Below are 16721 nucleotides of genomic sequence, written 5' to 3'. Positions count from 1 at the left end.
AGCATATAATGGGGAACATGTTTTTTTGGATGACCATAAGGATCATAAAAAACCTTGAACCATTACTATTGCAATTTATTTTGGGTCATGCCCTTTTTTTTTTTAGCTTAGATTGACTGGCCTACCCCCCCCCCCCCTCTCCTGCCCTGTGAGCCCCCCCCCCCTCCACGTCCTGCTATATAGCCCCGCCCCTGGGCTGTCCCGGGACCCGTGTTGCTGCATTTAACTAGTGTCGCCCTTCTCCCATGCAGGTGAATCAGGTCCAGAGGAGTGGTCCCAGTGGAGCTCGTGCTCCGTAACGTGCGGTTCGGGGTCGCAGGTGCGAACCAGAACGTGTATCACGCCATACGGAACGCACTGCAGCGGCCCTTTAAGAGAATCAAGGGTTTGCAATAACACTGCCCCTTGTCCAGGTAGTGTTTGTTAGCCGCAAGGTTCTTGAATATTAATTGAATGCTTTAACCAGTGAAAAATAGCAGATATACAAGCTCGCAGCGCGGCACCGAGTGCCGCGCTGCGAGCTTGTAGATCTGCTATTTTTGAAAAAACGTGAAAATGTGAATTTTGACCCGATTCTATAAGTGTCTTTTGAATGCTTCTAAGATTTTTGGGAAAAAAACTATGTTTCTATGTCAGCAATCTGGCCAGCCATCGTCAAAGAAAAGGTCCTTTTCACTTGACTGGAGCTCAGTTAGTCTGTTCTAGAGAGACTACTATGTCAGTGGTTCTCAAACCTTTTCATGTGAAGGACCCCCCAAAATGATATTTATTTGGCTACGGACCCCCCATTTCAAAATATTAATAGTTCCAGGGACCACCCAGAAGCAAAATTTGAGTTACAAACGTTCGCTTTGAAAATACATATATTCAAAGATTTGCACACATTTTCACAACTTTTTCAAAAATAGCAGATCTACAAGCTCGCAGCGCGGCACTCGGTGCCGCGCTGTGAGCTTGTATATCTGCTATTTTTCACTGGTTAAAGCATTCAATAATTCTAGACCTAAATGGGTTTAATGTATTTCTTTTTCTTCTCTCTTTTTGTTCTATGACAGGAAATGTGTTCTTGTTGTGCTTTTGATGACCTTTTCGATGTCCCCCGTCCCCTCTTACCCCTCTAAACTATTTATTTTCATTCAAATTTTCTTGTCACGTTGCTTTTCTTTCGGTGAATGTCGTTTTCATGGTCGCTTTTGCGTTTTTTGTTCCATTTCACATAACTGTACGTCATTTCATCATGCATTTAGATGCTTTCGTGTCGTGTGGGGGTCTGAACGAGGCTATAGCGAGCGAGGCGGAAGACTCGGGTGTTTATCGTCGAGCTATCGTGCTGTACTTTGTGTTCTGTTCGGTGAAGGTCAGCTTTGTGCATTTTGAAATACTTTTGATGGCATTCCTTCAACATGCGTCCGCGAGGCATGTCTTGCTCAAGCCATGCTGGCGTGTGTTAGGTGAGTCATTACCGCTTGTGTGCACTAGAGGCAGTCATGAGCTGTTCAAACTCCCTGGGCTAGTTAGAATTAGGGTTGGGATTCAACAGGGGGTCCGGGACGTCTGATTATGGATCCCACTGGGAAAGATGGATGGAAACGGCATATAGCTACTCACGTTAGTATTCACAGCGTTTGTTTTACTGAGGTTAGGTTAGGGTTAGCGTTAGAGTTAGAGTTAAGGTTAGATTTAGATTTTGGTGCACCTCGCGCGGTCCAAGTGACTACAACGGAGCGCTCCCTACGTCCAGTTCAGCCAATCACAAGCTTCAAAAATGAGTCCGGGGCGTTGTTATCCATCTTTCCCAGTGGGATCCATAATCACGCGTCCGGGGACCCCTAGGGGGCCCTCAGAGTTACTACAGGGGGGGCCGCCAAATCATGGTGTGATAGGATAATTCTTTTAGATTAACACCTTGAACCCTCGCATCCCTATTCCGAGGAGAACTTTAGCCTACAGCGAGGCGTTGAGAGCTTGTAGATCGGCTATTTTTGGCAAAAAGGTTGGGTGTGTGGAGTAAAAGAAAAGAGCAGACCAAGTACCGAGTGAAAGGTCAAGTTTACAAAGTATCGACAATTTAAGTGGTTAAATGTCTGGTGAAAAAAACACATTAACATGAATCCAACATTGACTGAAGACAATGCTGTCAAACAAGTCTACGAATCTATCGATGAAATCGATGAAAATTTGCAACACAGTTTTATACAACATGTAGACTAGGGGGTCCCTGCTTCATCTCTCTCTCAACTAAGGGGTCCTTGGCCTGAAAGTCATAATTTAGCCACTTGTACGCATGCCTGCCCCCACACACTCAAATCAAAATAGTAAAATCGCTAAAACAATAGAAAGAAGTAAATGAAAACATTTTAACACTCATCTTTCTTTTCTCTAATTACAATCTAAAATACGAGAAAGACTCCCTAATCAGGAGATAAGCGCCCAATCAGTAGGGAATATGGGAAATGGGACAGATCCATGTTGATGACATGACTTTAGAGATACTGTACCTGATTTTAGGAAAAATCTGTAGGAGCAGTGTCCAAAAAATAGTTTTACTAAAATCGACCTGATGGTGGCGCTAGAAGAGGGGCAAGTGAGAAAATTTGAACCCTTGCTGATAAAAACACAAAGTTGTCCCTAAACATTCTTTCAATATCGTAACCACTTTCCAGAGAAAATGAAAAGCACTTCCCAGATTGCATCATCAGCGAGTGTGACACGTTTGCTTTTACTTCCGTAGGCTGATCAAAAGTCTTGCAAACGGCGCTGCTCTGACATTGGTATGAGCAAATGGGCTGAGGGGGGGGGGTTAAGGGCCTGGGGGGGGTGGGGATGTGGGGGGGGTGGGGGGGGGGGGGGTGCCTGGTCGTTTTGAAAAGGGTCAGCATTTTACCGTGCTTGGACAGTAAAAGAGGAAAAGGCAATGAGCCGTGTCTCCAACGGATCAGAATTTCTCCGCTCATTAATATTTAGCTCAAGAAGAAGCAGGCCGTGTGTGTGTGCAGGGGCGTCACAAGGGGGGGAGGGGGGGGGGGGGGGGAGGGGGACTGAGTTACTAGGGCCCAAAGTAACTTTAGCTATTGAAAAATAGCAGATATACAAGCTCACAGCGCGGCACCGAGTGCCGCGCTGCGAGCTTGTAGATCTGCTATTTTTGAAAAGTCGTGAAAATGTGTGCAAATCTTTGAATATATGTATTTTTTTAAGCGAACGTTTGTAACTCAAATTTTGCTTCTGGGGGGGGGGGGTTCCTGGAACGAACTATTTTGAGATGGGGGTCCGTGACCAAATACATATCATCTTGGGGGGTCCTTGACATGAAAAGGTTTGAGCGCCACTGACATGGAAACATACTAGGTTTGTTGCACACATTTTCACAATTGTGAAACTGTGAGCTTGTATATCTGCTATTTTTTTCAATAGCTAACATTCATGGGGGGCCCACAGTGAATCCTTGTACCCAGGGCCCAGAATTTGGTGTGACGCCCCTGTGTGTGTGTGTGCGTGTGTGTGTGTGTGTGTGTGTGTGTGTGTGTGTGTGCGTGCGTGCGTGCGTGCGTGCGTGCGTGCGTGCGTGCGTGCGTGCGTGCGTGCGTGCGTGCGTGCGTGCGTGCGTGCGTGCGTGCGCGCACGTGCGTGTACCTATTCCTCAAGGATAAAAGCGAAGCTGCACAGCTATGTTCCAGGTGTATTCATTCATGCAAATGAAGAATAATTGCGAGCAAGACGTTGCAGAACTGTCCAAATGAATGCTTTCCCCCTGATACATCTAAAGGCCTGCAAACATCATGTTGTTTCGCCTAATTACGTGCTGCAGTGCAGAAGCCTGCTCCGTGTTTAACAATACGAAAACCTCAAAACCCAGAATAACAAAGCCATAAAAGCATTTCAGACGTTGGTCCAAAGTTCCTCGTTCAAATTATTTTCCTGTTGAGAAGAAAAACTGGAACTATAATACGCTCCGCCAAAAGTGATGAAAAACGCAATCCTATTATACAAAATTCTATTGCCTGACACGGTTGAAAATAACAATTTTATGGGCAAGAGGCTTTTCTCTCTCTTAAATTGTGTTACAAATTAACATATCCCACTTAGCATATTACGCACAACGCCTTGCCTTCTCTTGCCATTGCTAATTGGGTCAGCCTCACCTGACGACGCCGGTGTCGGCGCCGGTAAAACAACGGCTTCTTCTTCCTGCCTATTGACAAACAGATTAATTTAACCCATTGAGGCCTAGAATTATTGAGTGCTTTAACCAGTGGAAAAATAGCAGATATACAAGCTCACAGCGCGGCACCGAGTGCCGCACTGCGAGCTTGTAGATCTGCTATTTTTGAAAAGTCGTGAAAACCGTGTGCAAATCTTTGAATATATATATGTATTTTCAAAGCGAACGTTTGTAACTCAAATTTTGCTTCTGGGTGGCCCCTGGAACTAAATGTTTTGAGACGGGGGTCCGTGGCCAAATACATATCATTTTGGGGGTCCCTCACATGAAAAGGTTTGAGAACCACTGACATAGTAGTCTCTCATGAACAGACTAACTGAGCTCCAGTTCAAGTGAAAAGGACCTTTTCTTTGACGATGGCTGGCCAGATTGCTGACATAGAAACATAGGTTTTTCAAAAAACCTTAGAAGGATTCAAAAGACACTTTTAGAATTGGGTCAAAATTCAAATGTTCACGAATTTTCAAAAACAGCAGATCTACAAGCTCACAGCCGCGCTGTGAGCTTGTATATCTGCTGTTTTTCAATAGTTAAAGCAATAAATAATAATACACAATAATGTGTACCGTTCTGAATGGTTTAACATTGTCGAGGCGGCACTAAAAAGGGCCACAGATTGACTGCCACGGAGCAATATGTCCAAAACGGGGGACTTGGAATTAGATCAGAGGGGTTTCATTACCCACAACGCAACGGGACAAAATTCTCACCATGCAGTCATCATCAGTTAGAATCATCTGTAAACGCACTGAGTGCCCCGCAGGCTACAGTATGATTAAATGGTGTCTAGTATAGTTATTCTAGAGGGGTATACACTAACATCGTCACTTTGGTACATTCATTATCCCCTTTACTCACTATAGCACAGGGACTGTGCTGGCCCCATTGCCGGAAAAGAGGGAGAACTCCCGAACGCCGGTTCATTCCCCAGGCCGTTTCCAGGGCCATAGGAAAACATTAAGAATCCATGTCGGCCTAGTTCATTTTGGGGCAGGGAGGCACAAAGTAAATTCGTCGTTGTCGGGTGAAACTCGTATCTATGTCCAAGTAACCTTTTACTTTTTTTGCAAGATTAAGTCATGTTACAAAAGGAGTTGAAACGTAGTGAAAACAGCAAATCTACAAGCACACAGACATCTACAAGCACACAACGCCTCGCGGTGCGAGGCGTTGTGTGCTTGTAGATCTGCTGTTTTCACTAGTTTAAATCATTTTTAAAATGATAAATACAAAACAAACGGTTTTGGACATACAAGGTTTCCACCCGACAACGACGAAATATAACTCATGTACAATAATTGGCCCACTGGCTTGTCAGTGTCACTTGTCATGATCTGAAATGGCAAATCTTTGAGTAGCAGCAGCAGCGCTATAGAGAGAGATCTCTCTCTATAGCGCTGCAATGAGGGCCTCTCCAACTCTTTCTCCCGGGCTGAATCAGGGGCCCAGCACGTCCCTGACCACTATAGCATCACACAGCTAGTCTGTGGCAACTGGCATTAGCTTAAAAGCCGAATTCATACTTGTTTGTGCGACGGTGTCGCGCATCGAAAAGTAGCCGATCTAGAGGCTTGCACGCCTTGCAGCTTGCAGATCTGCTATTTTTCGGTGCATGACGCCATGCACGCACAACAAAGTACGCAAAAGCCCTTAAGTTATGCACATTAACAGCGATTGTATTGCGTACAGTAAAGCCCAAATAGTATTAGACTCGCTAGAACAATGTGTTCTCCATTTCATTGGCGCTTGCCTGGCACCATAGGATATCAAGACCTGCCTTTCTTTGTGTTAAGCTTATTATCCGTCTATCCTCAAAGCTGCAGGAGACATTTCAGTTTTAGCGCTCTTGATTTCTCAGGATACTCGGAATCACAGTTCCGTGTTCCCCTCGCACGTCTAAATTTTTAACAGGAAAAAGAAACAAAGATTATCCAAGGGTTGCGGTTTTCAAAGCATGCTCTGATCTGGTCTTTGCTCAAAAGAAGGGCTTTAACAATGAAACAGTGTCAAGGACTGGATTTAATATCGTGCTTAATAATTTAGAGTTAAAAGTCAATGATGGTAAAATGATCCTTTAAGTTAAATGATGGTAGTTTCTCCAAAGCCGTTGAAGGGAGAGAGAGTCATCAGGGGGTTTGATTTCTTTGAAAAATGCCTGTTTGGTTTTTTGACAACAACCTAATTAAAATCCTTATATCTGGGGAACGCTCAAAAAAAAAGAAAAGGAAAAGAAAAAACTGAGTAATGAAACCATCTGCGGAAGAAATGAGCGCAGCCGCGTTCCATATAATTTCTAGGGCAAAAAGAGAAGACCACTGTCAGAATCATAATTTCCCTTTGCCTTTTGTGATGACAGTGACTTTTATTGCACAGAGTAGCAATCATTGAATCATCTCCTGGCCGGGGCTGCGCTGCGCTGCGCGCGGCGCGGTCAGAGTTGGATCTGATTAGGACACGCCGTCTGATAAGTGCCACTTTGGTTGAGGTTCTGTGAACCTGGACGAGGACTCTGAATCCAGTGATGTCTGAGCTGTCCCCTGGACAAGGGCAACCTCGCTTTCATTTCAGTGTTTGAAGAGAGATTTGTGAGAAGTGAGCTCTGAATTTGGGGCATCAAAGTTTTCTTTTTTTTACTAGTGACATTACACGTTTTATCTGAGGACTTAGCAATAGCAATAGGGGAGATTATTACATATACAAAATGCATTTTACCTAGGGCTGTCACGATATGCCTAATCCATGATTCGATTCAACTTTCGATTCTAAGGTCACGATTCAATCCGATTTGATTTTCGATACAATATAGGACATACTATTTTTTTAAACCTCCTTTTTTCAGCTCCGAGAGCTACAGTATTTAGGCCAGGGTTCCCCAATAGGCGGCCCGCGGGCCATTTGCGGCCCGCGGGGGGCTACTGTCTGGCCCCCACCAACCCCAGTAATAATGGTGGTATAAGAGCAACAACACTAGTATATCGTCATTATCGGGTGGAAAACCCATATCTCAAAATGTGTATGTTCTTTCGCAAAGTAAAGCTCTGCTTCATCAAAAAAGGCCGTCGCACAAAAGTAGTGAAAACAGCAGATCTACAAGCACACAGCGCCTCTGGGTGCGAGGCGTTGTGTGCTTGTAGATCGGCTGTTTTCACTAGTTTAAATCATTCGGCGTCGGCAGGTTAGATAATCACCCGCGAGCGTCGGCAGGTTAGATAATCACCCGCGTCAGGTTAGGTTTAGGGTTAGGGTTAGGCATAGTTTTACTGAGGTTAGGATTAGGGTTTGGGTTAGAGTTTGGTGGTCGATCCAAAGGGTGTTCGACCTAATGACATGTTGTTACCAAACCAGACACGATGCTGTGTGAGATGAATAATGAGAAACAACAAACAATGGTTTGGTTGACAATAAGTGTGGACTGACGTCAGTGTGTGCTCTTTAGAGCAGTATCAAGGAACAGAAGAGCACTGAACCAAGGGAATATTAAGTGGTTCCGATTGCAGAATGGAAATGTACAAACTGCGACGGTTCAGTGTCTATCTCTAAACCTCCCTCCTTCTTGCACCCGCTTGCTTGAGGCACAATCATGAGTGACATGTTTCGTTCTGATGACTGACTTATCAGGTGGAACACGCTGCAGTCGCACGCACACACGCACGCACACACGCATACACACACACACACACACACACACAGAGATGTGAATATGCCATCAGAGCAATTTAGCCGTTACAATACAGAGACCTAGCAGGTGTTTCATGAGTTCCCTACATGGAATCCGTCAAGTCCGGAATGTCGTCCCTTGTCATGAGGGGTTGTAAATTGAAACAGAGTCATAATTTGATTAGCATACGTGTTGCTGTTGCACACTGCAATATATATATTTCACCCACACCCATGTATGCAGCAGGCAGCACGCTACACAGCCAGGAACGGGCGTTTAGTTCCGTATGAACGACGCGTGAGCAGCACTAGACACCTTTACTGTCATGGGAAAAGTGGTTGTATGATCTAAAGGCAGAGGTGCCTAAAGTCTTTGAGGACCTCAAAGACTTTGAAGGGGGGAGGGGGGGTCCCCAGCTATAAATGATTGATGGTTATAGGAATCAAATGGATACTTAACCCGGTCTGTATAATTCTGAGAGTGTACAGATGGGAATGGACCGTTGGTTCCATTTGAACACTCTCAGGGAGTTATGGGGGAAGCCGTGTGGGAACGCATACCAAGCTGAGGGTGCTTGATAGAGGCGTCATTTCAGACGGAAATTGGGGGTGGCAAAAAAAAAGTTATCATTTAAGCTCCGTTTCTAAATTTAGCTAAAATAGTGGATCTACAGGCTCTCAACGCGTCGCCAAGCGACGCGTTGAGGGCCTGTAGATCCACTATTTTCGCTATGTGTCTGTTAGCGGAAAGAGAAAATGTTTCAGAATGTTCGTCTATGACGACATTTCCGAAATAGGGATGCCACATTGAAAGTGGTTGATAAATCAATGGTGCAATATGCATACAATAATTGAATTTGAGGTGTAAATGTGAACACTAGGGGGTGGCGATTGCCCCAAATGACGCCCCTTGTCCTTGACATTAAATAGTTTGCGAAACAACTGACATAAAAGTCTAAACGCAATCCCAGACGTGATTATTACAGCTTGTGTGGGGGGGTGGTGGTTACAGAGACGGACCACACTCTGTGTTTTAATCTGTAGCTAACATGTCTTAACACGTAGCTAAATGTTTTATCTTAGCTTTGTTACTAATTGTTTGTGTGTGTAGTCTGTGTCTGTTTGCTTTGGTGCTATTTTATCTAACAAGATATTGGATTTTTTCCTACAGTAATAGGCATGGATTAGGCCTCCTAACCCCCTGTCCCCGTTGTCCGCAGTGCACGGTGTCTGGGAGGAGTGGTCGCCCTGGAGCTTGTGCTCCTTCACGTGCGGTCGAGGCCACCGCACGAGGACCCGGATGTGTGCCCCGCCCCAGCACGGAGGCAGGGCCTGCGACGGACCCGAGACTCAAAGCAAACTCTGCAACATCGCCCTCTGCCCAGGTATGAATGAATGAACCCACCAGGTGTGATCTGGATTAGGGGTGTAACGATACATTTTAACAACGATACCATACGCATCACGATACATGGTTGACGATACGATACATGGACGATAGTCGTTCATTCATGGCGATACGATTCAATTCAATGATTTAAAATCGATATAGTAACTATTTAGCAAAGAGCTGTGTGAAACCTGTCAATAGTGCATGTTTTTTAAGGGAAAAAATGAATATAAATATGTAAACGCTGTGATTATCTAGCAAATACATGGACATTATATTTCAACACATGAACAAACCCGCACCTTGACATGAACACAGAGATTACACACACATGTATCGATAGACCAAGAGTAGCTATATGGAATGGAAAAGTAATTAAACTCCCATTTTCCTTCTTAAAATTGCTAAATACAAGGTACAAATACTTAAGTTTCCATGCAATCAATTATTTGCACTGCAAAACGATTTGATACTGATTGTAAAACGATACCGATACGATACAAAGCCAAAACGGTACGATATATGCTTTTGCATATCGATATAGTGGATCAAATTAAAGGAGTAGTTCACCCCCAAAATGACTTTTTTTCTATTGATTAGTCACGTCATGGAGACTAGAGTTCAATAATATTTTTTGGTTTTTGTCACATTCCTAAGACAAAAATTTGATTTGAGTAAATGTACCCCCATTGATTCCGGATGGTGACCCGTTTCGAAACGGGTCACCATCCGGAACGAATGGGGGTACATTTATTGTTATCACATGTCTTTCTTAGGAATGTGACAAAAAACTAAAAATATTATTGAACTCTAGTCTCCATGGTGTGACTAATCAATAGAAAAAAAGTCATTTTGGGGGTGAACTACTCCTTTAAATTAGATTTTTCGATTCAGTTACTATATTGTTACTATAATCTGTATGTTTGCCTCAAGTAAAATTATTTCAAACCTTTTGACTCAAAATGATCTTATAGGTCTCTTCATCACTTTAACCCCAGCATCCATATTCTGGAGGGGAACATTTAGTCAAACATTTAGAATTTCATACCCAGAATTGCAATGTCATTTTGAAAGTGGCTAAGATTATGATAAAAATGAAATAAACATATTTCAGAGAGATTTACATGCAGCAACCTCATTGCGGCGCAATGTCGTTGGATCCGTAATACGCTGTGTTTCGACGAGTAAAGGGCAGAGTGACTTCGTGCCATATGAGCTTCGTGCCATACGTAAATCAATGTGTGATGATAATCATATGGTTTGAACAATACTGTCTTCAGTCAATAATGTAATTGTGAAGTCGAAATCATTTAGCCGCAATCACCCATGAATGGTAAGCAGATTAGCGATGATGAGTTTTTCCACTCTGCAAATGTTAGCTTTGCTGTGGTCACATGACACACTGAGATCAATCCAATCACATACCCTGTAACCCCATCCAATGACAAGCAATAAACAATAAACAGGCAATTTTGTTTACCACCCTAGCGTCCCTATTGTGGTGAAAATAGTAGATCTATTGTCATCCGGCTATTTCTGGCAAAGACATTTGGTGTAGAGGGGACAAACGGAGTCGGAGGGGATTGTTAATTTGTATTGATAATGAGCATCTTATCGATCCTGCTTATTGAGCCGGGCTTTTATCGAGCCCACTATTGAGCGTTTTCTAATATTTTGTGGAAAGATGTGAGACGACACATTCTGAACATAAACTGGTATCTTTTTACTGTGAGTTTGTGGCTGACCACCATCTATGAAGATGACAATTATCGTTAAATATCATTAAAACAAGCGTGTTAAATGGTTTTATATTATGAACAGTACTGTAATCAGTTCTTGATCGCCTCTTGTTTTGATTGTTTAAACATGACCTCATGGGCCACTATGCTCGATAACAAGCTTGACAAGCCCAAATCGTATTGATACTGGTGTGGAGGAATTTAGATCAATCAATAATCAATGAGAGAATGAGGAGACAAGACAATGTATTAATTAGGTGGTGGTGGTTATGAGTTATGTAACATGATATCATGGACAGAAGTACAGTTTAACACTCTGGTCACTGGTAAAGTAGTTCAGCCTCGAAGCACCGGGTAGACAGGACAGTTATACTGGAGTACAGGACAAACCATAAACAAGAAGAACCATAACAAGAAGATAAGCTTTACCAAAACAATAGCTACTCAGGCCTAGTGAGACATCTAGACTCTTACTCTTATCCAGTATCCTAATGTATCATAAGGGCTAGATATACTAGTAAGACGCAATTCTTGGCCATCTGGCCAGTGATGGTTACCCATATATGGAGAGTGGAGACCCCTGGTACCCATATATGGAGATCCATGTACTGTAAATGGAGATAAGCTGTGAGAGCCCAAACATGCTTACTTAGTTATTCATTATGTGAAAGTCCTATTATGTCTATGCCAGCTGACATCATACCCTTTTATGCCCATACATGGAGATCCCTGTCTGTAGAACCAGCCGTTAGTGTGGTATGTGGCCGATGTGGCCTCCATATATGGGCATTCCCATATGAAGTCCTGTTAGATATGGGCTTAATATTGATGACATCAGGGAACTCCATATAATGTATGGGCATTGAAAGGGATTATGTTAGTGTGACATCACAAGTGAAGCCAGAGCGTGATGTCAAAGCGGCAAACCCATTCTGTTAAGAGTGGTTCCCTGACATCACAGTGACGTCAGAGCATGATGTCAGAGCGACAAACCCATAGAACCACAGTGTCAGGCGTTATAGACAGACAGATACAAGCAGTGACCGTTCACATACTAAACTGCGACCTGCGGTCGCAATTAATATCTCGCCCTTATATCAGATGATGCATAATCTATTCTAATGACATCACACATAATTAATCATGATAACATAATATATCTTCTACACGGGTACTTTTACAAGCTTTGTAGCGGGCCCTTGTTTGTAACCATCCCTAGGCGCTAGTATAGACCCCTGAGGGACTCCAGTGACCTACTGTAAGTATATAGGGTTTATGTGGTTAAATTGACACATTAGGGATGTTTGACTGATTTTCAATAGCAGGTTTCTTTGTGCTCTGGAAATAAAGCATTCCTGTACTATACTGTATATGGTTCATCCTAAATAGGGCTGCATCTATAGATTTTCTTAAGTCATTGTTCTATCGATTAATTTTTCAATTAATCAAATCATGTATATGAAATAAAACAACATTGTTTTTATATTAGAAATGTATAATAATGTAGCGATCAATTATGAATCGATTATTTACTTAAAGGATGGTTTCACACATTTTCTATCTTCATATAAGCCCTCACTAGTGCTAATTTTCACAACGGAAATGGACAGTTCAGAAACACGCCAACAATAGTCCATGTGCCATATGAGATGGTAGACTATATGGTTTAATGATGAGTCGTCACTTTTCACAGTTTTGTGGGGTCCGTTTTGTAGTGCAAAACACATGCTTGCAATGGATTCAGAATCATGAAAAAACCCTAGTTTGACCCCTTATATGCTACTTAAATCAGATTAATTGTTTGCATTTTTTTCCCCCTGTATAGTAAAGTTAATGGGACACCGACTTTAGCAGCTGATAACACCAATTTAGCTGTGTCTCAGAAAGGGTTGTCATACCAAAATATTATCTACAGATAAAGCTTTTCAAAAATGCATATAGTAACCTTTGCCACCTTTCGGAAAGCGACATCTCGTATGGGGAATTCAAGCTACTGTAATAGAAACTGTAGGCTTTCTATTCCTGGAAAGTTAGAATGGAAGACAGTGTTCTCACGTTAATAAAAATAAAAATAATTAAATCAATTAAATCGATTATTTCAATTAACTGCAGCCCTAGGTTAATCCGAGATACATTTGTGACTCAGCATGACTGAGGGGCAGTCATTTCGGAAGGCAGGGTTTTTCACTACTGCTAATATGACTTTTTTCCTCTAAAATGAAAAAAGCCACAAATGCATCTCAAAATATCTAGGCTACATTTCACTTAAACGCCAGAGCTTAACTCTGCATGTAAATAAGACTTTTTTTAATTAATGTGAGAGATCGTCAGGTCATTTGCAGGTTAGACATATATTTAGAACTTGAATATCTCAAAAGTAGTATTTCAGCATGGCATCATTCTATAAGTCATATCTTCAAAACTGTTGGGTCAATCTCCACAACCAATATATCATTTTGTAGCTATGATCCCCAGCTTTCAAATGAAATGAAAAAAATAAAATGAGAAAAAATGCAATGACTAGCCGTCAGCCGCGCTGGGACACATTTTACATTTTTTTTAGGTACAGTATTTGCAATTGATGATGTCGTTTTGTTTGTTTTGCGAGGAGGAGGGGGTGTTGGTTATTCTGTATTTCTAGGAAGCTCCATTTTGACCGTCTCTCTCTCTGGCTAAAAGCGAACAATGATCTGAATACCTCCCCCCCCCCCCCCCCCCCCTGTCCTCTTTTCTTTCTCTCTTTCTCCCCTCATCCTCGCCTGGGACACGCTTGTCGGGGGGTTCTGGTTGGGCGCCTCAGTGGACGGACAGTGGCAGGAGTGGAGCTCTTGGAGTGATTGCTCGGTGACCTGTGCCAACGGCACGCAGCAGAGGACCCGGCAGTGTTCGGCGGCCGCCCACGGGGGATCAGAGTGTCGCGGTCACTGGGCAGAAAGCAGGGAGTGCTACAATCCTGACTGCACAGGTAAAAACCCCCAGCCGTACTGTACCGTACCACATCCCGCTTTAAGCCAATTAGACCGAGAAGAACGCATTATTACGCATTATTTTATGCTTTAGCTATTGAAAAATAGCAGATATACAAGCTCACAGCGCGGCACCGAGTGCCGCGCTGCGAGCTTGTAGATCTGCTATTTTTGACGAATTGTGAAAATGTGAAAACTACTGATTGTGAAAAAATCAGTAGTTCTCAAACTTTTTGATGTCAAAGACCCCCGAAATTACACGTATTTGGCCGCGGACCCCCCCCCCCCCATCTCAAAATATGTTCCACCAGGGACCCCCCCCCCCCCAGAAGCAGAGATTTGGGTTACAAAAGTCTGCTTTGAAAAATATATATATTCAAAGATTTGCACACATTTTCACAATTATTCAAAAATAGCAGATCTACAAGCATAATTCCAGGTCTTAATGGGTTAATTCTGAACATCCCTTTTAACGGCCTAAAAAGCGCTATTCGCCATCGAGCGAAAGCGGACAAACACAACGTCGAGGTTGGGTCCCAAATCATCATTGTCACCGTCCTAAGCCTTCTCCACCAAATAGCTGTGCCAGACAATAACGAGAATAAACGTTAAACACCATGTTCTATCAATTGGGATTTGTGAAATCCATTTAGTTATACTGTAAACCATTGGTATAATTCGGGGTTAGCATTCCCAGGCTGTCTGTTGCCTTCACTGATGTGCGACAGGCAGAAGGATGTCAGCTTACTGTAGTGCTCTGGTACAGTAATGCATTTGGGATTTATTTGCGCTGCACTTTATAATTATTACAAAGCAGCAAACAGATCTCTCTCTCTCTCTCTCTCTCTCTCTCTCTCTCTCTCTCTCTCTCTCTCTCTCTCTCTCTCTCTCTCTCTCTCTCTCTCTCTCTCTCTCTCTCTCTCTCTCTCTCTCTCTCTCTCTCTCTCTCTCTCTCTCTCTCTCAGCTGTAGTACAAGTGTAGGGCTGTCGCAATTATTTGACATAATCGCCTAATCGCAATTATTTTGTCTTAATCGTCATAATCGTGAATGTTGAAAATTTGCCATACATTTTCAGTAATAGTAGAAATAGCAGATCTACAAGCTCACAACGGGTCACATCGCGACGCGTTGTGGTCTTGTAGATCTGCTATTTTCAACTATCAATGTTATTTAGTAAGTTGTCAAAATAATATGTGGCATATCTGCCATGTACATCTTCAAGGCCTAAAAGCCAAACAGAAATGTAATTATCAACAACAAAAACACAAGTAAATCCGTTAATCGCAATTATTTGAGCGACAATTAATCGTCATGTAAAATGTCATATCGTGACAGCCCTAACGAGTGTGTACTTTTACTGGTCAGCCTGCCTTGGAGGTCTCTCTCACTTGGATTATAGAAAATGCATTGCATTCATTTTAATCATAATTAATGGGAAAGATCCAAATCAACTGATGTGTATGCTCATCATACGACGCACGGCAGGGGATGGTGACCTTTGACCTATAAGGCACCAGACTCATTGCTCATGTCAATTAATTAATCACACCTGCTTCATCACACACACACACACACACACACACACACACACACACACACACACACACACACACACACACACACACACACACACACACACACACACACACACACACACACACACACACACACACACACACACACACACACACACACACACACACACACACACACACTTTGACCACCAGCCCGCCTACAGAAGTTTTCTTCTGTTAACATTATATCCTAGCTCTGTTTGTGCTCACTAACACACTGCCTGTCTGTTATTCCTGCAAAAACAAAAAGAGGTTTCCAGCAAACATTATCTTGATTCGTTTGACAATAACACAAATTCAACAACCGGACGTGCTGTTATTGCTATTCACCTACTGTAGTGAGGTAATAGTTACAAGGAATGATTTTTTTTTTTTTTTTCATTCCCTTTATCTGCCCGGTGCACTGTCAGACCTGCCAGACTGGATATACACTTATACGTGAAGTGATAAACCCATCAGGAATTGCGATAACATGCGTCAGTGTTAACCCGACACTCTGAATTTACATTTCGTTTCACTCCATTATTCAGTCCGAAAGCCCTTCCTTCTACAGCAGTTTCTGGGATGGGCGTTGCAAAAGAGGCAGTCTTCTGCGATTGGTTCATTGCCTGACCAATCACAACAGTAGCAAAGCAGATGACGTAGTTGTTATTGGTGTTGTTATGTGGCTGGCTAACCTGTTGCCACTTGCAAACCAAAGAAACAGGCAGAATAGGAGCGCTACTACGAACTAGTAATCAAACAACAAAACATGTCTGCTACTGATGTTTCATAGCGAGATCGATAAGATCACATGTTACCGCGGCGGGCGACGCAAGAATGTACGGTGCGGCGCTGGGTTATTTGGAATCGCACATGAATTCTGGGAAAACCCCACCCACTCTGCTCACATTAAGCCCCGACGTCATCGAGTTTAAGCGACGCTGATTAAGTGACGCTGATTTCGGAGCAAGCCTCTCCATTGAGAGAGTCACCAGATCCCCTGAATCGCCCAAACTAATGTTTTAATGGGAGTGGCTAGCATTTCAGGGGCTGGAGCCAGGCAAGGATCATGTTGGAATATTCCACATATCGTCGTTGTCGGGTGAAAACCTTGTATGTCCAATACCGTTTGTTTTGCATTTATCATTTTAAAAATGATTTAAACTAGTGAAAACAGCCGATCTACAAG

The 16721-nt window shown here is 42.9% G+C and overlaps 2 protein-coding genes across 2 annotated transcripts in view; one reads left to right on the top strand and one right to left on the bottom strand.

Moving 5' to 3' along the window:
* adgrb3 (adhesion G protein-coupled receptor B3) overlaps nt 1-16721 on the top strand; it is a gene marked incomplete at both ends in the record, with an annotated part of 382932 nt that overhangs the window by 152396 nt on the left and 213815 nt on the right. Inside the window, 3 exons of the mRNA XM_080740073.1 lie at nt 252-413; nt 9100-9264; nt 13809-13973. Of these exons, the coding sequence (XP_080596199.1) occupies nt 252-413; nt 9100-9264; nt 13809-13973 (492 nt within the window). The remainder of the gene's footprint in view (nt 1-251; nt 414-9099; nt 9265-13808; nt 13974-16721) is intronic.
* lmbrd1 (LMBR1 domain containing 1) overlaps nt 5542-16721 on the bottom strand; it is a 438470-nt gene continuing 427290 nt past the window's right edge. The window contains exon 17 of the transcript XR_013962669.1: nt 5542-5640. The gene's annotated coding sequence lies outside the window, so the exon portion shown is untranslated. The remainder of the gene's footprint in view (nt 5641-16721) is intronic.

This window comes from Nannobrachium achirus (assembly GCF_963921795.1).
Source record: "Nannobrachium achirus genome assembly, chromosome: 13".
Classification (NCBI taxonomy): domain Eukaryota; kingdom Metazoa; phylum Chordata; class Actinopteri; order Myctophiformes; family Myctophidae; genus Nannobrachium; species Nannobrachium achirus.
The sequence above is the reverse complement of the archived record's forward strand: the minus strand, read 5'-3'. Positions and strand labels throughout refer to the sequence as shown.